Genomic DNA, 25,149 nt, shown 5'->3' on the forward strand with positions numbered 1-25,149 from the left:
CATTTTTCCTGGATTTGTCTCAGAGAGAACACCATGTCAATGGTTCCTCTCTCCTTTCTGAACCCACACTGGGACTCAGGCAGCACCTCCTCTGATATATGCATCACCAGGCGGGAGAGCATGATTCTGTCTAGTACTTTGCCGGCCACTGAGACTAGGAAAATTCCTCGGCTGTTGTTGCAGTCGTTCCTTTCTCCTTTGTTCTTATAAATGGGGATAATTGTGGCATCAACCCAGGATTTAGGGATTTGGTCCTCTTCCCATAGGTTCTGAATAAACGCCAGTAAATGTAGCTTTAGTAATTAACCTCCTTGTTTTAGAATCTCCCCCCGAAATTTCGTCAGGGCCACAGCTTTTATTATCTTTCAGGCTTTTGATAGCGCTGATTAGTTCGTGCATTTGTGGAGGTCTGTTTAAGTTATGGATAATTGGAAGATTTGGTAGGCCATCAAGAAGTTCCTCATCATACGGGTTTTGATGATTTAATAGTACTTGGAAGTGTTCAGCCCAGCGACTTAGTATCTCTGTCTTTTCTTTGTATATAGTTGCCCCATCTGCTGACTGGACCGGGGAAAGGTGTTTTTCCTAGGCCCATAGATGGTTTTCAGGGCATTATAAAAACCTTGCATATTGTTATTATCAGCAAAGGCTTGAGTTTCACGTGCCTTTTCAACCCACCAGCAGTTCTCCATCTCACGTATCTTGCGCTGGGCCTCAGCCCTAAGGTCTTTCCATCTGCACACACACACACACACACACACACACACACACACACACATATATATATATATATATATATATATATATATATATATATATATATATATATATATATGCATATACGTGTGTGTGTGTGTGTGTGTGTGTGTGTGTTTTACTTATACGCCTATAGCGCCTGTAGGCTTTTCTTGAAGGGCCTAGATGGTAGTCGTCCCCAGCCCCAGCGCAGGCAAGTGTTTATAGTGGCGCCATCTTCTCTTGGCTCATGCTGACCCCCGGAATTCGTTCTTGATTCACTTGGACGGTTTCCTCTAGAGTCCGGGTTGATGGGTGGTCTTTAGGACAGCATGTGGGTAGTTTTAAGCCACTCGGCGGTGACTGAAAAATCTGAGGTGGTAGCGTGGGGATTCGAACCCGCGTCGTCCATCACGCGGTGAATGTGGGCCTAGCACGCTACCACTCAGCCACCGCCTACCCTAAGTGTGTGTGTGTGTGTGTGTGTGTGTGTGTGTGTGTGTGTGTGTGTGTGTGTGTGTGTGTGTATAATGAACCTTCTATTCCAAGTATTTCTAAACATATTCTTACTCGCCGCAATCATCATCTATTAAACACTTCTTCTGTCCACTCTCTGACACCCGCTGTAACACCTTCACCATTGCTACCCAGTCTTTTCATACCCCTGCCCATTAATTGTGTGACTGCTTCAGTCCCTTAATCCTAAATGCTAAGTCACCCATCGAAATCAAAGAAAATGGAGCACACGAGATGCGTCTACACCTGTGGTCAGGTGAGGACCGGTGGGGTCACTGGGGTGATTTCAAAGGAAGCAGACTGAGGGGCTGCAGTTGACGTAACTGCGCAAAACAGGAGAATTCTGGTACGAGGTCGAGAAGACCTGGGTATATGCTGTTGATCTTGTCTCGGACGACCCCAGCCAGTTAGTGGCGCAGGCGAATTTTATTTTTAGTGGCTACTGTGGTGTATGAGTCTTCCTTGGCCCATGCTTCTCCCCGGTGCTCCACTTGAATGAAGTCGCTAAAGTAAGGGCTGACTGAAGGTCTGAGTACCTTTTGGGTTAAGAACATAAGAACATAAGAGCATAAGGATATAAGGAGTCTGCTAGAGGCCGGTAGGCCTGTACAAGGCAGCTCCTGTGAACCTAAGATCTTGTGAATCTAACCCCACCTTGTATCACTGTCCATGAATTTATCTAACTTATATTTTAGTGTGGCAGTTGTATTGGCACTCACCACATGACTGCTCAGCCTGTTCCACTCATCTACCACTCTGTTAGTAAACCAATTTTGCCTATGTCCCTGTTGAATCTCAATTTATCCAGTTTAAACCCATTATTACGTGTCCTACCCGGTTCTTTTACCAACAGAACCTTATGAATATCCCCCTTATTAAACCCTTTCATCCATTTATAAACCTCTATTAAGTCACCTCGCACCTTTCGCCTTTCTACAGAATGCAAGTTTGTTTTAGTCTTTCCTCGTATGTCAAGTTTCTTAACCCCTGAATCATCTTAGTCATTCTTCTCTGTACCGATTCTAACCATTTGATATCCATCCTATAGTAAGGTGACCAGAACTGAACCGCATAATCAAGATGAGGTCTAACTAATGCTAAATATAGTTTGAGGAAGACTTCGACGCTTCTTTTGTTTACGCTCCTTGAAATGAATCCCAGTACCCTGTTTGCTCGATTTCTAGCATGAATGCATTGTGCCCCTGAACGGAGATAAGAGCTCACTAACACCCCTAAATCCCTCTCGCACCCAGACCTGCTTATGGGAGTGTCATTTAAGCGATAGTTATGTGAGGGGTTGTTCCTACCTACACTCTGAATACTACACTTCCCTTCATTGAATTACATCTTCCATTTTTCAGCCCAGTCATACAATCTTTTAGTTCATCCTGGAGAATTCTAGCTTCCTGATCCGACTCAAATACTCTACCAATCTTGGTATCATCAGTAAATTTACTGATATCACTACTAATACCTGTATCTAAGTCATTGATATAAATGATGAACAACAGTGGACCTAATACCGAACCTTGTGGGACCCCACTCGTAACACATCCCCAATCAGATCCTTTACCATTGATTTGCACTCTTTGCTTTCTATTGCTAAGCCACGCCCTGACCCAGTTCAAAACTTTACCCTCTACTCCGTGAGCCTGTAATTTATGCAACAGTCGGTGGTGAGGAAATTTGTCAAACGCTTTACTAAAATCAAAATAAATTACATCGTAGTTTTCATCTCTGTCTACCCCCTCAAATACTTTATTGTAGAAGGACAAGAGATTGGTGAGGCATGACCTACTTTTTGTGAACCCATACTGCGAGTCGTGAATAAGCTATATTTCTCTAGATGCTCCAGAATGTTCCTGGTTATTAGCGACTCCAGTATCTTGCCTATAACCGATGTAAAGCTAATTGGGCGATGATTGGAAGCAGCTGACCTGTCCCCCTTTTTGGAAATCGGCGTCACATTAGCTACTTTCCATAGGCTGGGCACATAACCAGTACTATTTACCGATATCTTTATGTCGGTTAGTGGGTCACTGAGTATCTCCTAGCATTCCTTTAATATCCACGGAAATATCTCGTCAAGACCTGGCGACTTATTTTTCTTTAGCTTATCTATCTCATCCTTGACTATCTGCCTTATGATGATTATATCCCTCAATTTGTCGACATCCCCGCCCTCGTACACCTGAACCCTTTCCGGAATAGTCGTTCGATCCTCTTGTGTGAATACTGAAAGGAAGTAATCGTTCAACAATGTGCTCATATTTTCGTAATTATCCACTAGCTCGCCTGTCTTTGCTTTCAGCGGTCAAATTTTCTCCCTTGTTTTTGTTCTGTACATCTGAAAGAAGCCCTTAGGACCCCTTTTCCCCAAAGTGGGGTCGCCAAGCGCTTTTCCAGGGGTCGCCAAGACCTCAAAATATCTAACATGGTGTTTTTATGTTATAATAACACACAAAGAACTAAACTAGTGGGGTCGCAGTCATGTCTAGAGGTGCATGATTGGGGTCGCATGAAAAAAAGGTTGGGAACCACTGCCTTAGGATTACTTTTCGCCTCTTTTGCTATTTTAATCTCATAGTTCCTTTTTTGCTACCCTAGTGTTTTTTCCGCACTAATCTAGATAGTTCGACATACCTGCCCCTGAGATGTGTTTCACCATTCTTTATTTTCTTTTAAACTTCCTTCTTTAAACCTATCTCGTGCTTTAGCCCACTTAGGGTCATTGTTTTCTTTTCTAAGTGTTCGCTGGGGTATATGCTGACCCTGCCCCTTTACTATTACTCTAACTAAATTATCGTAGCTTATTTCTTCCTGGTCCCACAGTTCTGGGCCTCATGAATCCCTAAATCTCCCCAATTTGCCTCTTCAAGGTGTTTCTATGCCCCGCGTAATTTGCTCTTCTAAAATCTGGCACCAACACTGGGTTTGGTTCTCGGGTCACCGCCCAATCTAAACTAAAACGAACCGTTCTGTGGTCACTATTTCCTAACTCTCAAACTCATGTATCGAGTTTTCATTATTAGTTAGGACTAAGTCTAAAATGTTATCTCCTGCTTAAGGAAATTATCCTGTATAACTTTAAGAAAATCCTCGGCTTCCGGATCACCCACTAGGTCTTCCCAGTCTATATTCCTATAATATAATTGTAGCGTGCAAAAGAAAATATAATAGATAATTAAAGCTACATCCCCTTTTTAACGACCACTAGGGTTATGATGGTATGTGGTAGCGTGGTAGTCGTCGAGCGCTGGTCCCGGATGTTAAGGCCTCAGGACAAGTGAACACTCGTTCCGAGGTTTGTGACCAGAAGGGTGTTACTTGTGTGATGAATTATGGAAGTTGGGAGAATTTCCGTGGGAACCACTTTTGAGACAGCATTAAGAAACTGGATGGTGATAATATACTATGGGGGAAGGATGTGTGTATGGTTCAATAATCTCAAATGAGCAGCAAAACAGGCTCCAAATGATAACACTCAGTAAGGTTATATATAAATATGTATTTGGTTTCCTTTTGCAAAGGTTAGCGGAGTACTAATAAAAATAAGAAAAAAATGAATGACTGACAGGCTGTAGGCCTCTAATCTAGCTAGCTACCGGCACAAGGGAGATTTGGGGAATACACAGAATGCTTAGCTCTAGTTGCTGGATGCGGAGAAGGAGGAGCTGGCGTGAGTGTCGGGCTCGGCAGGGGACGTTCACGATGGGAATGGGCGGTCCTGGTGATGGACAGACGGGCGCCGCTTGATGTGGAGATGGAGCGGCTCGGGTGGTGTGAAGAGGCGGGCGCCCTTTGATGTAGGGAGCAGCTTGGGGCAGTGGTATTTCGGCCCCCAGGACAGTCGAGGGGCAGGTTACCCCGCCATACAAGCTCCCATCCTGTAGTCAGTCTCACCCCGCAGGCCGTGGGTGGTTTTTCGGGGGGGCCGAGTGGAGAGATGGACACCTCTCACTCAACTCCAACTCGCTGCCTTTCCTTGCTAGGGCTGCTGCTAGTCTCCTGACTAGCCCGCCTCACACAGCAGGCCGTGGGTGGGATGTTCGTCTCCCAAGCTTCTGGATTGCTGCAGTGGTGCTTGTCTCCTCACTTCTCTCAAGCTTCTGGCCTGCTGCAGTGGTGCTTGTCTCCTCACTGCTCTCAAGCTTCTGGTCCTTTTCCTCCTCCTCCTCGCTTACTCATCAGCTTCTCCCCTCCATCACGTGATCTTTTAACCCCGCAATACTGACTCTCTCTCCCTTCCGGAACATTCTTTTACAATCAAACCCCTACCTATCTAACTAACTAGCTATTGGTTTCTTGGAGGGGTTCGAGGCTTTGAGATGAGGGATTTCAGTAACTCGTTCATATAATTCGCTCATTCGCTCGCCGTGTTATCTTCTCATAACCTTTTACGCACTTACATTCCTCAGCTACCCATTCACTCTTTCACTCATTCACTCTCACTCACGCTCCCACTCGCTCACACTTACTCACTCTGTCACTCACCGACTTACTCACTTTCTCTCGTTCATTCATGCACTCGCTTACACTTACTCACTCTGTTACTCACTGACTTACTCACATTCTCGTTCACTCACATTCGGACCGTTACATAATTAAAGTCCCCCATTACACAGACATTTCCACTCCTGCTCGCCCTGTCAGTTTCTTGTAGTAATATAGGACTAATGTCCTGCCTGTTTAGGTTGGGTGGCCTGTACAGAGCCCTTAGAGTTAGTTTTTCTTTCCCTTTGTGAACGTCCACCCAAACTGATTCTGAAGCGAAGTTTTGACTGAATTGTTAACAAAACATTTAAGTGAGTCTTCAACATATAGCGCTACTCCACCTCCCTTTTTCCCTTTCTATCTTTGTGAAACATCTGATAACCCGTTACTTCAAATTCCGACACAAAAATTCTATTGGCAGTGTCTATCCATGTCTTCATGATCGCTATTATGTCAAAGTTTTCTACACAAGCTTCCCCTCTCAGTAAGTCTACCTTATTTCTGAGGCTCCTGCTGTTAATATAGAGGATCCTTAGCCCGCTCTCTGTTACTCCCCAATAATTACTACTAAGCTGCCTGGATATATTTTTAGTTAGATATCCTCTCCTCTTACTCCTCCCCCCTTTGTCTATACTAAAACATCCCTCAGGGTACTAAGTGCTCGCTCAAGGGGGTCTGAGAGAGCCTCAACACCCTTGAACGTCAAGTGTATCCCGTCCTGGGCGTAGAGGGCGTCGTTGCCAAAGAAGAGGCCCCAATTGTCAACGAACAGCCATCCATTGCGCTCGCAGTGAGCTGCTAGTCTGCTGTTCACTGCTATCGCCTGGAGAGCCATCCATCGCCAACGCTCCTCCTCGGCAGGACGCCACACACTACCGGCGACCCACCAGCGTCCCGTATCCTACCTAACAATTCCCTAAAACGCCGGAGGAGGTCTTCGCTTGGCACACGGGAAACGTCGTTTCCGCCACAGCTGAGGAAGACAATAGGGTTCGATCCCTCGCCTGCCATACACGCCTCAATCCTGTCTGATATATGGCCCACCCCTGCCCCTGGGAAACACACCTTCGTCCTGTTCTTATCCTTGGAGCAAAAATACCTGTCAACATAATGCACCTGACTATCACCAACCACGAGCACCCGACGGCCAGGAGAGGGAACAGAAAGAGGGTTGGGTGTTGGGGGAAAGGGAGAGCGGGAGAGGTGGGGAGGGACCTGCTGTGTAGAACGAGGAGAAATTTTGAAAGCTGTGGTGGGTGGAGAGGAGGAGGAAGAAGAAGAGGAAGAGGAAGAGGAGGAGGAGAAGGAATACATAGGAAGAACAGACAAGAAGACCTATAGGTCTATAGCGAGGGTGTCTGTTTACTACCGCTCCTACTAGTAATCTACGTGTGGTAGGACAGGATAGAATAGATGAAGGCTCCTCCCCACCCACTTCTCCCTCCGGCAACGTGCCGGCAGGAAAAAGCTAGAAGAGAACACCATGTGCCTTTAAGGAAGAAAGGGACATGGAAATTTTACAGTGAAGAGAGAAATAAGAGGAAATTACTACCCTTAACTTACGCTACTGGTAACCTACGCTGTGAGGGAAATCGTTAACAAAGTCTTCAGGTTGTAATCGTACAGTTGTACTGCACCGCGCGCGGCACGTGACGCGTGACGCGTCAGTCATCTGTGAACTTTCAGAGTGGGTGGGTGCATGTCCATGAGCTCCACTACATCATACTTTTTCTGGCTCCTTATTCATCATATATTTTTCATTTCTACAGTCATCATGGGCAATAGAAAAAAACAAAAGAAACTTCAAACAGACGAGGAAGCAGCATCTGAGGGGGCTGAAGAGGAACATTACTTTTCCGCTGCCGTCATCACCAACCCCGCCGCCACCACCTCCTCCTCCTCCTCCTCGCCCCACTGACATTACACCACCTGCAGCTACCTCCACATCTTCTTCAAGTGCTTCGTTCATCTCGGCTTCAGCAAGAAAGTTGGAATTCAGTGCTGAGATTGAACAGAATTTAGTGGAAAATGAAAGTGAATTTATGATGGTGGAAAGAAACAGTTTTTTTGCAGTGGGTAAAGTCTTTGCTCAATTTGAAACTTGGGGGAAGGAAGACATGTTCACTTACTGCTTCCACTGTAAAGAAATTGCAAAACTGCTTCACTCAAGCCATCAAGAAAAACAGTGGAGACATGGAAGGATGAAGAGGGCTAAATATGCTACACTACGGCACTGTGCAAGCACTGATGAGCATCCACAGCACAGCACTTGTCCATCAGCGGAAGACTTTTGGTGTTTTGTGCAAAGGGCAATAGCTAATGACCAGCCCATACCTTCGCACAAAGACCACATTCACACTCCACTACGTCCCTATGCTGTGGCAAAGATTATTCCTATTTACCAGCGAATCGTGACCCCTCCGTTATTAGCAAGTTGCGAAGGAGACACTCAAAATACCAATGAAAGCCTGCATAGCGTCATTTGGAGCGAATTGCCCAAGACTAAATTCTTTGGACTGAAAAGAATGCTGTACGGTGTGCATCGTGGTGTAGCCAAGTTCAACCTTGGGCACGCAGCAGTGAGGTGGAAGGACTTGGTAAGGTTGCAGTAAAGGTGGCAAAAGAAAAATACATTGTTAGAGTAAAGAATGCAAAGAGGAAGATGGAATGTAAAGAAAAAGGAAGAAGAAAAAGATCAAGAATATACAGGAAAAAGAGAGAAAGAAGAAAGCAAAAGGGACATCATACGAAGCCGGAGGTGCTGCACTTCCTGCATAGCCTAACATCATAAGGATGGCGAGGGGCATCTCATGAGGGAAGAGAAGGCACCCACTGCTGGCTAGAATAAACCTCTTTCCAATGATTTAGGCACTCTGAGGACCCCTAGCAGTGAGGTTTGATATAAACAAACCGGCAAAGGTGCAAAAGCAGAATTTTCTGATGGTGCCGTCTGTGCACCTAACTGAAGTTATTCCTAAAACTAAAGTACTTATAAATGAAATATTTGATCATCTTTCGCCAACTTTACCTCTTTATAATAAAGACTAAGATATGTGAAAATCATTCCATTTGATGAGAAAATAAGGCAGTAACATACATTTATATTTTTAAATTGATCATATCTCCGTTCGATAAATTTTGTCTCTTTTTAATCGCAGAAAATCTAAAATCAACCAGATTTATGTGAAATGTACAGGGAATATTGATTGTACAAGTAGCTAGGGACCTATGACTAGATATTGTTGATAGGGTAAAGAAGATAGGAGTATTAAGAGGAAAATTTGACAAAAAACACGATTTTACGCGATGTTCGACGAACATAATAAAAGAAATACCATTATGCCTTTCTGTATGGGAAACTTTCAGAATATTTTCCATAGGGCTCAAGGCATACCTAAAGACTATTCACAGCCAAAAAATGAAAGTGATTGGTTATGTATTAATGGTGCTGTGTAATTTTAAGTGTCGCTACACGTATACGCATATGTATGCGTATAAGTAACATATAAGTATACATACATTGTTCTGGCTCGTACAAAATGTATATAGGCGACATAGATGCCAACTAACCTGCAAAGTTTCATCGCAGTACCCCAGATAGTTTAGTTAGATGACCTCAGGTATCCCGTACCCCCTTACCCAGTGTACGTTGGTCGTGAGCCATCTGTCCACTCAAAGCGTCCCTCCTCTTTTATGTCATTCAGACCAATCCAGACGGATCCATCCATGCGTTCTGAAGACGTAGAGAAGAGAAAGGATGTCAGTACTGAGTAAATTTCTGATTTAGAAAAAAACTAAATTTGATAAGTGATATACTACACATTAATATTATTTGTATATGTTATTGGATTTTGATAGAATAGCAAAGTATGAATGTATATATTTAGTATTATTTACGTTGTTTTAAATGGTCATATATTGATGCAGTAATGATATATTAATAAGTGTTGTCATAGTATGATAATTCATAAATTTGAGATTACAACATGGCTTATAAAGAAATCGCAAATCAAATTATGTCTTACCTCTGATGAAATGTTCTTCCTCTGCACTTGTAATTTTGACTAAATCGCTCTTGAAGTCTGCGCAGTAACTGCGACTTTCGTCCCAAGTACCTTTTCTTTCAACATTGAAATAGTAGCATGAAGACTTATAAAGTGTCCATCCCTCCTCACATTCTGTGGGGCATGGAGTTAATGTTGTTGATGAGACTTAGTCTTTAAAACTTTCCTCATGAAAGTGTGCAAATTATATTAAAGATAAACAAGTGAAAGTTAGGATTTCGTGGTAGAATTGCAATGGTGACAAAATAAGGATGAGCTCGAGTGGATCACATCGTGCATTAATAAAGGTATTCGGTTGAGAGGATCAGTAACAATGTAGATATTTGTAGGAAACTCCATTACTGTGAAAAATTGCTAAAAGCTGAAGGAAGCGAAAGGCTTTTTTTTTTTTTTTTACATCAAAGGACACGGCTCAAGGGCAACAAAAAGAGTACAAAAAAAAGCCCGCTACTCGCCGCTCCCATAATAGATAACAGTAAAGAGTCTCCAAAAGAAAGGTCAATTTCGGGAGGAAAGGTGTCTTGATACACTCTTCTTGAGAGAGGTCAGATAATAGGCAGGAGGAAATACAGATGAAGGAAGGCTGTTCCAGAGTTTACCAGTGAAGGGGATAAAAGAATGGAGATGCTGGTTAACTCTTGCATTAGGGGTTTGGACAGTATAGGGAGTAGAAAGTCGTGTGGAGCGGGACCGCGGGAGGGGGGAAGGCATGCAGTTAGCAAGTTCAGAAGAGCAGTCAGCATGAAAATATCGATAGAAGATAGAAAGAAATGCAACATGGCGGCGGAATTTAAGAGGTAGAAGACTATCAGTAAGAGGAGGAGAGCTGATGAGACGAAGAGCCTTAGACTCCACTTTGTCCAAGAGAGCTGTGTGAGTGGAGCCCCCCACACGTGAGATGCATACTCCATACGAGGGCCCCTGTATATGGATGGCAACTGTGCGGGGGAGAAGAACTGGCGGAGACGATACAGAACGGATGAAGCATTAAAGGACACAAGGTTCATTTTACCCCAATCGGAAATGATAGCAATAAGGTCTGATGTTAAGCGTTCCGCAGCCTCTAGTCTGGAGTCTCGTAATTCCTGTTGAGAAGGTCTTCTTTTGAAAAAAGTTGAATAATACAGAGTGGAGTCGTCACCGTATGAATGGATGGGACAGTTTGTTAAGGAAAGATCATTGATGAATAACAGGAAGAGAGTGAGTGATAGGACAGAGCCCTGTGGAACACCACTGTTGATAGGTTTAGGGGAAGAACAGTGACCGTCTACCATAGCAAAGATTGAACGGCCGGAAAGGAAGCTGGAAGTAAAGAAACAGAGAGAAGGATAGAAACCGTAAGAGGGCAGTTTAGAAAGCAAAGGCTTGTGCCAGACTCTATCGAAAGCTTTCGATATGTCTAGTGCAACTGAGAAAGTTTTACCGAAACGGCTAATAGAGGGTGACCAAGAGTAAGTAAAGAGAACAAGACGATCGCCTGTAGATCGCCCCTTGCGGAACCCATACTGGCGATCAGATAAAAGGTCAAAAGTGGACTTTCGGCCACTCCTCTTGACTCTTTGTATGAGCAGGGAGTAGCGGGCTTTTTTTTCATTATTGTTTCTTTTTTCTTTTTTTCCCTTAAACTGCTTCCTCTTCTGTAAAAAAAAAGTCTAAAATTTGTCAAGGTTCGTCCTAAAATATGTGTAAAATACGCGACGTAACGTCCCTCCCCCTTTCCTTCTGCCTCTACCAGCAGCGGACAGCGGCTGTCGGTCATGGCAAGCTCGAGAAATATAGGGTTGCCACCCGTTCCGTAAGTTCATAGGAAAGAGGGAATCTGGACTTCATGGTTAAAAAATAATAATTTGAGAAATAATCCAAGATAAGACAAAAAGAACTTTATAAATAAAAAAAAAATCAGGCGAACTTTATGATGAAAAAGAAAATATGAAAAAGCATCGCAAAAATTTTAAGAAAAAAATATTAAATAACAGAATATTTGGAGGGAGATCATAATTTGCTTCAAACAAATATCTCAAAAATAACCTTGGAAAATTTTACACCAGATACAGAGGAAAGGAAGAATTATATAGACTTTAGGGAAAATATATAACTAGAAAAGAAGGGAAACTCAGATTTAGTGTAAAGAGGAATTTATATGGTGTTAAATATAATATGCGTAAAATAATCTAAACGAAAAAAAAAAAGAAAAGTTAAATTCAGTGGGAAAGGAGCAGTCATACGGAACTATTAAAATAATATATGCAGAGAAAGTCTACTAAATGATTGAAGTACACATATACAGTATATATATATATATATATATATATATATCTATATATATATATATATATATATATATATATATATATATATATATCTCTCTCTCTCTCTCTCTCTCTCTCTCTCTCTCTCTCTCTCTCTCTCTCTCTCTCTCTCTCTCTCTCTCCACTCATGGGTATTATCCATGGAGAGACTTTTTCTTAGTTCGTATTATTCTCAAGACTTTCTTTTCCTCCCCTTCAATCCTTTCTTCTCCTCTTTTGATTCCTCCCTCATTCTCCCCCACCCCTTAATTCCCCTCCCGTCTCCTCCTCCGGCCCCGCCCCCTCCTTACCATGCCCCCTTTTCTTTTCCCAGTCTTTACCCCCATCCTCTCTTTGTTTCCTATTCTCTCTTCGACTCCCCTCCCTCTGTCTCAGCCCCTCCTCTGTCTCTCCTTCCTTCCTCTCTCCTCTTTGTTCCCTTGTCTCTCTTCCTCTCTTCTCTATCTCCCCCTTACTCTGTCTCTCCCTTCCTCTCCCCTCTCTCTTCTTTCTTCTCTCTCCTTTGCCACTCCTCTCCATCTATCTCTCCCCCGCCTCTGTCTCTACTCCCTTCCTCTCTCCTCTTTGTTTCCTCGTCCCTCTCTTCCACACCCTTCCCTCTGCATCCCCACCCCTCCCCACGCCTTTGAAACCCATTGGAGCATTACATCTGTTTAATCAGCTAGCAGCATCAAGACAGTGCTGGGAGACTTTGATGACGTTTTAATTTTCTATGTTACACACACACACACACACACACACACCCAGGGCTCGGTCTCCCCTCCTCTTGAGCTGACGTGTGGCGTCCCGCAAGGCACTAAAATTGGTCCGCTTTGCTTCTTGGTGCTCATTAACGACTCCGTCATGGACACACCGCATCGCTGGAAATATGTTGACGACTTCACCTTGGGCGTCCCCGTCAACAACAGGGATCCAGACTATGCACCTCTTCAAGCGTCGCTCGACTACCTTCAGGCATGGGCGGTTGACAACAGTGCCACTATCAACCACACCAAGACCATGGTGATGCACGTTTGCACGTCCAAGAGAGATGTGCCACCTCCGCTGTTGTCTATTGGCTCACACCACCTCCAGGTTGTCCAGTCCACCAAACTACTCGGCATCACTGTGGACAACCAGCTCAACTGGAAGCTCCACGTCTCCAACACCGTCAGAGCAGCCTCCTACAAGCTGTACATGCTGCGTAGACTCAGGACGCTGGGGGCACCGGCTGCTGAGCTGTGCAGTATTTACTCATCATTCATACTGCCAAAGCTCATGTATGCCTCCCCGGCGTGGTCATCGTCCCTTACCCTCACCCAACAACAGCAGCTTGAGAGGGTTCAAAAGAGGGCATTCAGGGTCATTTTAGGCCCTGACTACCACACCTACGACAATGCCCTGACCACCCTGAGTCTCCCGAGGCTCTCTGACAGGCACCAGGACGCCCTCAGAAAATTCGGAATCTCCCTGCTTCACCATCCTCGCCACCGCCACCTCCTGCCACCCGACGCCCCTCCCCCAACCCGCTTCACCAGACACCACAACATACTCATCCCCTTCAGAGCGCCGCGAACCGACCGTTACAAACGTAGCGCAGTGCCCGCGATGGTGCGGATGATAAACAATGCCCAGTGACAACCCAAAGGGCCGCGGTGGAGATTAGCACCTCGCCGCTACCCTCTCAGTGCCCCTTTCACACCACCCTCCCTCTCCCTTATGTCTCTATTTTTAGCTCGCCCCCCCCCCCCCCCTCTCCCTCCCTCTAGTGTAGCCTATTTACTATTAGTTTATTGTATTTTTAATTTGTATATTATCAGCCTAACGGCTGCCATACATTAATAAACCTATTATTATTATTATTATTATTATTATTATTATTATTATTATTATTATTATTACACACACACACACACACACACACACACACACACAGAGAGAGAGAGAGAGAGAGAGAGAGAGAGAGAGATATATATATATATATATATATATATATATATATATATATATATATATATATATATATATATATATATATATATATATATATATATATATATATATATATATATATATATATATATATATATATATATTAGGAAAAAAACTCATTTGAAGTAAGCAATGTTTTATAGTTGATTACTTTCTGTAGTCTTCTTGTATTTTCAAAGTGTTATTTTCACGGCATGGAGGAGTGGCTCAGGCCAAACCAAGATAAAAAAAATCAAGCATGTCGATCTATATCAAGGAGACAAGAAGAGCGTCGTGGAAATTGTTCCAAAAATTATGTGATTTTTTTCATGTATCTCCAATGTAAATATGATAATGGGCAAATTAATGTTCCCACAGTTAACGGCACCTTGTTAATAACAGGGTGATAGCTAGTTCAGCATAAGCGTGCAAAATATTTATCAAGCATGTCTACAGGTTTGTCGACGTGCTGGACCGAGGCCAAAACAGGGAAGGCCGCCACTTTGAAGTCAGTTCACCAGAGGATTGCTTACTTACGCGAACCAAGTGAGGCTGATCGCACCGTACGGAAACGCCTGGTCCGCGCACTATACCGGATTGTCCCATTAAACTGTATGTGTAAGCTCAGCAGTTATCTGCTTAAACGGGTGTTGCCTAAAACATGAACTTTACTCCTTCAGGATCCGGAATTCAGTCATATCTCGGTATTATAAGACACTTTCGCTTCTCACGTCAACTATTTCTAAAGGTCAAAGAGTGGATCAATCGGGTTCCTATGATTTTTTTTTTCTAGGTTCATGGTACAGAAGGGTCAAGCAACAACCAGGGCCATAAAACTACTCATATAAATACTAATACTCATATAAAAGCCTTGTCAAATATGTGAACTTGGACGACGAAATCTTTAGTAATACGGCCCTTAGTCCGATGTAGGATCTAGGAGCCTTGAATTACAACGTAAAGTTTATAGCGTTTACCAGACAGTGGTGGCCGAACTGGTAGCGTACTGGGCCCACACTCACCGCGTGATGGACGACGCGGGTTCGAATCCCCACGCTTCCACTCGGATTTTTCGGTCACCGCCGAGTGGCTTAAAACTACCCACATGCTGTCCTGAAGACCACCCATCAACCCGGACTCTAGAGGAAGCCGTCCAAGCGAATCAAGAACGAGTTGCGGGGGGCAGCATGAGCCAATGCAAGATGGCGCCACTATAAACACTCGCCTGCGCCAGAACGGGCTGGGCCGACCATCAGACCCCACCTGGAAGAAGCCTTGGGCCGACCATCAGGCCCCACCGGGAAGATGCCTACCGGCGCAATAGGCAGCAACGTAAAAAAAAAAAAAAAAAAATGAGGATGTCGCGATGGATGAGTGTTGTGACTAGGAAGAACAGAATTAGAAATGCAGGGATCAGAGGAACAGTGAAAGTGATGGAGGTGTCAAAGAAGATGTAAGAGGCAAGACTGAAATGGTACGGACATGTTATGAGACGAGATGGAGAAAGTGACGAGAGGAGAAGACTGGAAATGGAAGTGCAGGGAAGAAGGAGGAAAGGAAGACCAAAGACGAGGTGGAACGAATGCATAGCAACAGACATGAGAGAAGGGCCTGAATAACAGCGTGACAGGCGATAGAGGAACAGCGACCCCGTATAAAGACATATTAATAGAGTTGACGAAGAAGATAACGAAAAAAAAAAAAACTTTACTCACGAGAGCAGCTGTCTCCCACAGCAACGAAATTTTTCCCGCAGGACAGCTGGCCGGTGGCTGAGTTGCACTGACAGTTCGGGCTTCCCTGTCTACAACTTCCTCCTGAGAAATAAGAAAATTGTAAATATTTCATGATGTTTACTTCGAAAAAATTCCTGTAACAATCTTGAATCTGTGAATTAGTTGATAAATATCATCCTAACACTAGACATGAAAGACCATCATGCAGTTATAAAAATCCTACATATGAAATGTAAATGGTCAAGTTATAGGAGGAGAAAGAATATTGCTATTGCTAATGAGTAATATTGAAGAGGCGAGGCAAATAGTGAATGAAATCAAAGGAAGAGTACGAAATATTTTTATGCGAATACAAAAGTTGGATCGAGGACTTATAAGGCTCTTAGTATTAAACCCATCGCGAAGGGATCCAGCCTGCGCCTTCAAGCAACTCACGGCTCAGCCTCCAGGAGTTGGTAAGCTTAGTGCCAGGTGCAGCAGCTCGTTATAACATGGTTTACCTGTATAAAATTCACGGGGAGGCTCACCTTATCACAAAAAAAACAGAAAAAGATGTAATTGTTTTTTTGACTTTAAATTTTCAGGATATATTAATAACTTGATTTTATTCATTGTGTTAGCATGAGAATTTGGTACGTCATGACGTCACGACGTCGAACATGGTAATATTTTTTAATTTGTCTAGAGGCTGTAGTATGTCCCCAGGGTGTATAATTTGGCATGTCAATACTTTTAGCTAATACAAATATCGTAGCATTTTCTTTTTTAATTCTTTTCGTCATGAAACATCGCAGCTACTGAATGCACGTCGTAAGTGTCGTGATGCCGATTGTCGTTTTATATTTTTTTAATCCTCTGACATGGTTGGTTTTAACATTATATAAAAAACGGGATGTTAACATGAATATATCTCCATTATTAATAAACAAACATGGGAATTTTCATGTAAATCTTGTCAATTTTAGATTTTTTACGATTTTTAAAGGCAAAAAAATTGTTCTTCGTACGGACGTTTAAGTTTGGAAACTACCGTATCAAAGGTTTGTCCCACGTACGGAAATGTTGCGCGTCAAGATTTGAACCTGGCGATGTTCGTAGATGTTTATAGGGCTTAATATACAAGTTTTCTGGATTTTTTGGTATGGTCGGACTTTGGCCTCTTTCGGGGGTGAGCCACACCTTACAAGGAGACCCACCAATATGTGGCCATGTGAAACCAAAGGGAAGCGCAGTGCAGTCTCAGCAAGACCAATGTAACTGCATATTCTGTTGTACATTAATGCACGTAGTTCTCCACATCTTGTCTGGTGGATTTGCGTGCCGCTGCAAATGCCAAATATTTATCTTTTTTTTTTTCACGGTAACGGAAGCAGCTCAAGGGAAAAAAAAAAAACGCTTCGTGCTGCTTTGTCAGAAGAAAGCAGGAGCGGACAGAATAGAGGGTTCTGAGTTATGAAAATGCAAGCGTGAAAAACTTACCTTTTGTGACAGTGGGAGTGGCCGCGCAGCTTCTTCCCTTAGGAACGGCACACCTTGGAACCCTGTAACTTGTGCAAATAGCGCTGTTGCCGGGCATGCATTGCCCTGTGCCAGCCACCGATCCTGCCGTCCACGTGAGTCCAAGAGGGCATCTCCGTAGTTCTTGAATGAATCCTGTCTGGAGGATATTGTCGGCAACACAGACGTAGTAACTGCTACAGTCATACTGGTTGGGAAAACGGCCTTCAGTCTTACATTTGAACTCCTCTGGCTGATAGCTGCAGGGATCTTCACAACTCCCCGTTATTTCATTAAAGAGAAAGCCACAAGTACACTGAAATGTGTACTGAATGAACCCTCCAGTAGTTTGTATGCATTTGTAGTATTCAGTGCAGTCATTGGGGTTCGGGAAAGTTCCTTGATTGCTGCACTGAACGTTGTTACCAGGGTATTGACACATTAAATTTTCCCTTGAAAAGAACATGCCCTTGCGGCAGAAGCGAACAGTAGGTTCTTTAGCTCCAGACATGCATTCAAGATAAGCTTGTGGATTATAAGGGTCGGGGAGCAGCTGTTTGGTGTTACCACACGTGCACTGTGCAGGACTTTTCGGATAACAGACGGCGCCCTTATATGGCTCCCTGACATCACATGCAAAGTCCGTCCTACACTCTTCAGTGTGTGCCTTGCCATCAACGCATATCACAAGGGTATTGCAGGAGAGACAAGAGAAACCATTTTGAATCTGGTTACAAGCGAAGTCGTGGTTATGTTCCATCGGCGTCATCTTTCCTTGGCGGCGATGTGCTTTGCAGCTACTGTTGTGCTGGAAAAAAAGTAATCCATGAACCTTTCTCGTTACACAGCTTGACATTGTCGATAAAACTACTTGGAAAATATGGAAATCTTGTCTTTTAGGCATGCCGGACCTCATTTTCATTTACGGTATAAAATCATTATCAAATTTTTGCTTATAGTCGTCAGGTGGAGAAACTGAGTTTTTGAGAGACTAATGGACAGAAGTTCTTTCTGCTGCATTCAAAAATATTGTCTGTCCAAAGTTAGTCGTTTAGCAATGCTGCAACTCCTGATGAGAGTCTCTTGTCAAATCATGCGGTGTAATGTTAGGTGGCTTATCAGTAAGAGAGTGCGTAGAACAGTTCGGTTTGGAGAGAAAAAAGTGAACGAAAGCCCAAGCATGAAAGATAGAACAAAGTCCTGCTGAACAGCACTGCTTTTAGGTTTAGAGGTAGAACAGTGACCATCTACTACGGCGGAAAGAGGTCGACCCAAAAGGATGATAAAGATGAAAGCACAGTGATAGGGATATAATCCGTAGTAGGGGAGTTTAGATATATAATAAAAATCGTACCGTAGCCTGTCAAGAGCTTTCGAAATGGCGTTACCTGAGTCAAAGGTTTCACCAAACGGTGTGAGAGAGAGAGAAGACATTCGATAACCATGAATAAACAAGGAAGTTAAGAAGATCATCCGTAGGGAGGTCTCCTTCCTGAATCCATAGCCTACTGATGATTAAAAAGACGGTTGCATGCTGATGGCTCTTAAAGAAGGTTATGGATAAGGATTATTTCAGTAGATTTTGAATTACAAGAGAGCAAATTTATATGACGTAGGTTTGGACATGAATAAACTGTCGCCCATCTTATGGACGTATACATAAGGGGAGGTGACGGCAAAAAAAAAAATATATATATATATATATATATATATATATATATATATATATATATATATATATATATATATATATATATATATATATATATATATATATATATATATATATATATATATATATATATATATATATATATATATATATATATATATATATATATATATATATATATATATATATATATATATATATATATATATATATATATATATATATATATATATATATATATATATATATATATATATATATATATATATATATATATATATATTTTTTTTTTTCGACCCAAAATTCGATTTCCAGTTATTAACACTTGTTACCCATGAAATGTCCGATATATTCTATGAAAACGGGAAGGCGATACCATTTTTCCTTGTATACTGAAATAGCCTTTGCTTACAAACATTTGAAGGGCGCTAGGCCACGTGTGGTTGAGAAACGTGGTTTGGGAACACCTTTTTTTCACTTATTTTTTATTTATTTATCTATTTACTTTTATTTTTATTTTAGCATTTTTATAGACGCTCATTGTGTAAATTACACTACTCAGAGAGTGACAGGCAGAGCCTCAATCCTCACTTCCTCTGTCCTCAGTGAGTCAGTGTCTCCGAGATGTCACAGGAGGTGGATGTTTGTTCAGCTGTCCACCGTCCAGACACATTTTCTCGGCTTTTTCTGCCCTGCTAAAAGCTTGAAATCAATGGCTTGCCATTCAAATAAGATGTCTGTGCTGCGAGAAGCAGCAAACAAGACGAGGGAGAAGAGAAAGAACCATGAAGATGAGTCAAAGGAGGCGCGCCGTTAAGAATACGGCCCCAGCTGTCAAAAGTCGCGTGGTGGACGCAGACATGTCCCCGAACGGCCAAGAACAGGCAAGAAAGATGCCGAACTTGTCCACGACACAGGATGACTTGCATATTCGCGCACATTCGTGAACCAAAATTCGGCAGTGTATTTGGGGCTTAAAGCCCCAAATACGCTGCCGAATTATGGCCACGAACTTGTCGCCGAATCAGTTCGTAAAAAAATTCGGCGACCAGTTCGCCGTCATGACCAAGATTCTTACAGTTCGTGACCATTCGGCGACATGTCGGCGAATGCTCAAGACAGTTCGGGGACAATTCGGAGACATGTCGCCGACTATTCGGCATCCATGTTGCCGAGTTCAAAATCTGAAATTTTAACGGTTTTTTTTTTTTTTGTCGCGGAATAATTGGCGACAAGTCTCCGAATTGTCTTCGTATGTCCCCGAAGTGTCGGCGACATGTCGGGGACGATTCTCCAACAGTGCCAAGATTTCTGACAGCTGAATATCTGATGCCCATGTGGCATATAAAAGCATGGGAATCCGGGGTGCAACACACTTCTTCACCGGCAGCTGAAGAGCCCACCTCGTCTCTCGCAACTTGTTCCAGAGAATGGCGAGAGGGCGATCAGCTCGTCCCACTCGACCCTCTGCGGAACCCAAGAGCCATGGTAGACCCCAAGAATACCCGCGCCTACCTCATGGACTACTACAACACCCGGGGAACAGTGGCCTGGCAGGACAGAATTGTGGGCGAGTAAATACCGTGTGTGATAATATATGTGGTAATAATTTATGTATGATAGTATGTGTAATAAAATGCATAAATGTGACTTTTTTTGTTTTGCCCTCCTACAAATATTTTAGAATGAATGAATGTTTACGTAATATTAACAAACAAACCAGTAATTGAAAAAAAGAAATAAATTTAAATAACTAAAAAATAAAACAAAGGTTAAATAATGGCAGAATAATGATATTAAGAAATAAATAAAGTAATAAATAGTAAATAAATTATGAAATAAATGAAAATGTTAGTTTCATACCTATTTTATAAATTCATGATTCTTCTTGTTTTTTCATATTTTCTTGTTTACAATTTTTTATTAGATTATTTTATTTCATATATATATATATATATATATATATATATATATATATATATATATATATATATATATATATATAGATAGATAGATAGATAGATAGATAGAGAGAGAGAGAGAGAGAGAGAGAGAGAGAGAGAGAGAGAGAGAGAGAGAGAGACCCCCGTGTACACCTCCCACCGCGTACCGATTGCCGTGTCGTGATTAATTTGCCGAATGTTCGCCGAATATTCGGGGACATGTCCCCGAATAGTCTTGGCCATTCGGCGACATGTCGGAGACATGTCGCCGAATGGCATGGCATGGCATGACATGTCGCGACATGTCGGGGACATGTCGGAGACATGTCCCCGAATAGTCGGCGCAACGTCGGCGGCAAATTCGCCAACAAAATTAAAATTTCAACGGTCAAAATTCGGCGACAATTCGCCGAACACCGTGAATTAGACGCCGAATTGTCTGGGACATGTCGGCGACATTTCGGCGATAATTCGGCGTTCATTTTGCATTCGTGCACATTCGGCGAACGGCCGCGAATTTTTCATTCAACATGAAACTTTCGTGGCGGTCGTGACCAACTGTCACAAGTCGCGTGGTGGACGCAGACATGTCCCCGAACGGCCAAGAACAGGCAAGAAAGATACCAAACTTGTCCACGACACAGGATGACTTGCATATTCGCGCACATTCGTGAATCAAAATTCGGCAGTGTATTTGGGGCTTTAGTCAATATCCAGCACGGAGTTATCGCCTCGCTCGCCTTCGCCTTTCGATTCTGCCTCGCGCCTCACACCACTACCCGGCCGCGTATTTATACCATCTGCCTACACAAAAGTCTGCCTGGCCCGAAGCTCCTCCCCCACGCGTGATGTCATGATTGGCGTCATGAAACACGCCAATCACAGCGCTACTACAGCCGCCAATGTGTGTGTGTCTGTCTGTGTGTGTGTGTGTGTGTGTGAGTGTTTGTGTGTGTGTGTGTGTGTGTGTGTGTGTGTAATTCACCACGACCTGATCACGAGTTCGACTCGCTTTCGCCAGCAGGTACCCTCCCGACAAGAGCAAGTGCATGCTCATTATCGTCGATCTCTGGGTACTGTCAGGACCCCTTGCTCATAGGGGGACAATAACCACTCCTAGTCAACGGAAAGAATCCGGCCTGAGCGGGGCTCGAACTGCCGCCTGTTTGGCCATGAAGCCTTGCAGCGCGGCGCTCTAGCCGACTGAGCTATGGGAACGGTTGGTGTGTGTGTGTGTGTGTGTGTGTGTGTGTACGTAAATAAATGGTGAAATTCCCTTTTTATTGACTGACCTATCGGACGCTTTGAATGTAGATGAGCTATAACACACACACACACACACACACACACACACACACACACACACACACACACACACACACACACACACACACACACACACACACATGCATACATACAGGCACGCACACGCGTTTGTAACAATAACTTCATGCATACACGTAAAAGCTATAACTCTGTGTGTGTGTGTGTGTGTGTGTGTGTGTGTGTGTGTGTGTGTGTGTGTGTGTGTGTGTGTGTTAACAATTCCAAACATAAAAGCACCGCCAAGTTTTTAAGTATACATGAGGAGGATGAGGATAAAAAGGACGCTGAAGGAAGAGAGGAAAGGAAGGATCGAGGGAGGGAAGAAGGTGGAGGGTGTACAGTGTACACGTGGTATGAGTACAGGTAGAAAGGAGAAAGAGGAGGAGGAGCAGCAGCAAGTGTACAAAGAGTGTAGCGTAAGAAATCTCTTCGTTTACTCTACACTTCCAGAGAGAGAGAGAGAGAGAGAGAGAGAGAGAGAGAGAAATTTTGAGAGGAAATACTAATTGCTTGTGGTGTGTGTTGAAGCAACTGTTGTGTTTTGGCGTGGTTCGGCTGCTTGGTGTTGACAGAGTAAAGTGATACAGAAACATAAATTAAGTATAATTGTGATATAACTGTACTGCCATATAGTGAAATTAGGAGCGAAGCGATGTTTAGGCGCTCGCTGCGAGGCGACAGTGAAAGGCACATGTTTTTATAGGCCCAAGGTGTCGAAGCAGCAATAGGTAGGAAGGGAGAGATCGAAGAGTGCTGACTCTGCCGGGGCGTACGCCCTCCTCTGTCTGGGTGAAGGGCCAGAAACAGGAGCGAGTACTATACAGCTTGTTAAGGAGAAAAGTCATTTTTACGGTCGTGTTCGGACATTTTGATCTCCTGCGGGCGTAATTTTTCGTCTAGACTAATGATTTTCTTATAGTTTAAACACTAGACTGTGAGGTACCCCTGATATAATTTTCATAAAAATTGATGGATTTTTTTTTTTATTTATTTTTTTAAGTTTTACATATGCTCAAAAAATTCTTATTCACGGAAAACTATTCAAAGTAAAGGAATATCCTTTATATGAGATTTAAAAGACACTCTACGGAACAATATTGCATAATATCATTTGTATATCGCAAATAATAAGTGCACAAAACAAAATCTATTCACGGTATTTTTTTTGTGTGTGTGTGTAAAAACTACCGAAAAAAAAAATCACAGATCTTATAAACTTCGACATCAACGAATCTCAATTTGCAGTTTTGTAGATCATTCTTTTCTGAGTATCATGCTAAAAAAAAACAAAAAAAACGTCCCAATACAAGTCGAGATATATAATTCTTTACATTAAAATTTTCATTTTGAGAAAAACGCACTTTTATGTTTAGGTGACAATGTACGGTACAGAGATGTTTTCTAGCACAACACAACTATGTCTCGTTCCTTATCTAACTCTTCTGATAATGTTCAAGAGGTCAGATTTCCAAGGAAGCTCTTTCACCACACTAGGCTGTGGTGTTGCCGCATCTTCACTTTTTTCCTCTTTCACTTTCTCCCAGTACACCTTCATACGTTTCTTTGCAGCCTCACTCCACTTCACTGCCTTTGCTTTCCGCTTCCCCATAGTGTCTGAAAATCCACTGGAAGACGGTATAAGCAGGCCAAAAAGAAACGCACGTGTGAGTGCAGAGCGCGTGTACCCTCCCGCTCCACAAAATCAATACTGCCTCCCCGCTACACACTCACTCACTCTCTTCCCGCGTGGAGATGTGGAGAGATTATCATACAGTACCATAATTACATAGAATCACAAAAAAATCGGAAAAAGAGGATGCAAATAGAAGATACACAAAGAGAAATGACAGTATATATGTTTAAACCCCCCGTGCGTAGGGTAGTAGGTATTTAATTAAAGGCCACCATGACGCTCTTAACGCTTAGCAGTGCGGCGCATTACCTCGGCACTAGCCGCGCTAGTTCACACTGAGATTTAAAAAAAAAAGATTTTTTCAACCGTAAAAATGATTTTCCACCTTAAGGCCCCTTTCACACGAGCGGTTTCTGCCGCTCCGGCGAGCGGCAGCCGCATGTCACCTGGACATCTACGGTCAAGTGCGGTGTCTGCCGCATCCGCTTCGGTATCTCCTTCAGTCATATTTGTAATCCTCTCTTGAGGGATCCCACAAACAAGGCCGTCTTTCAATCTCGGAGATCAGCAGCTCCGTGTCATGATAATTTTTGATTAGCCATAACCCTGAAATTTATATGCAAATGTTTGTTGTACAAAGGTATACAGAATTAATATGTAAGACACTTACATTTTCAATATACATTAATTGAAAATTCATAAGATGGAAAATATAGTGCATACCGGCTTTTCCAATGATGCAGACAAAGTGGTCGCGTGCCCTTCCTCCCAGTGTTGACAGACAATTATCCCTCGCCGCACGCGGCAAACACCGCATGTGTGAACGCGCTCATAGCAACACATGGCCACCGAAACCGCTGTGCTGCATTTCTGCCGCTGCGGTCTTGCTGGCAGTCCGGCAGGGTGCGGCTGCCGGAGCGGCAGTCCTGCCGCTCCGGCTTCTTGTGAGTCAATGTAAAGCTAAACCGTCCGGCACGTGCCGCAGCGGCAGAAACCGCTCGTGTGAAAGGGCCCTAAGTCACCACACCAAAGACACCGACGGCGCCAATACGCCTTGAAATCAAATTGCTAGAGCGGTAGTACAGCTTCTCTCTCTCTCTCTCTCTCTCTCTCTCTCTCTCTCTCTCTCTCTCTCTCTCTCTCTCTCTCTCTCTCTCTCTCTCTCTCTCTCTACCACGGACGTGGGATGAGAACGACTTCTTCAGTAAGGCCTTCAGCCTCAACAACCGCTACAGACTCTTTGCGGAGAGCTTGACGTTGAGTTCTTTAACGCC

The 25,149-nt window shown here is 43.2% G+C and overlaps 1 protein-coding gene across 1 annotated transcript in view; it reads right to left on the reverse strand.

The window, feature by feature from the left end:
• The window catches only part of LOC126985997 (C-type mannose receptor 2-like), a 66,884-nt gene that overhangs the window by 21,225 nt on the left and 20,510 nt on the right, over positions 1-25,149 (reverse strand). The window contains exons 4-7 of the mRNA XM_050841682.1: positions 17,284-18,109; positions 15,784-15,885; positions 9,771-9,923; positions 9,385-9,478 (exon numbers count right to left, since the gene is read on the reverse strand). Of these exons, the coding sequence (XP_050697639.1) occupies positions 9,385-9,478; positions 9,771-9,923; positions 15,784-15,885; positions 17,284-18,109 (1,175 nt within the window). The remainder of the gene's footprint in view (positions 1-9,384; positions 9,479-9,770; positions 9,924-15,783; positions 15,886-17,283; positions 18,110-25,149) is intronic.

Source organism: Eriocheir sinensis, chromosome 61 (assembly GCF_024679095.1).
Source record: "Eriocheir sinensis breed Jianghai 21 chromosome 61, ASM2467909v1, whole genome shotgun sequence".
In the NCBI taxonomy this organism is placed as follows: Eukaryota; Metazoa; Arthropoda; class Malacostraca; order Decapoda; family Varunidae; genus Eriocheir; species Eriocheir sinensis.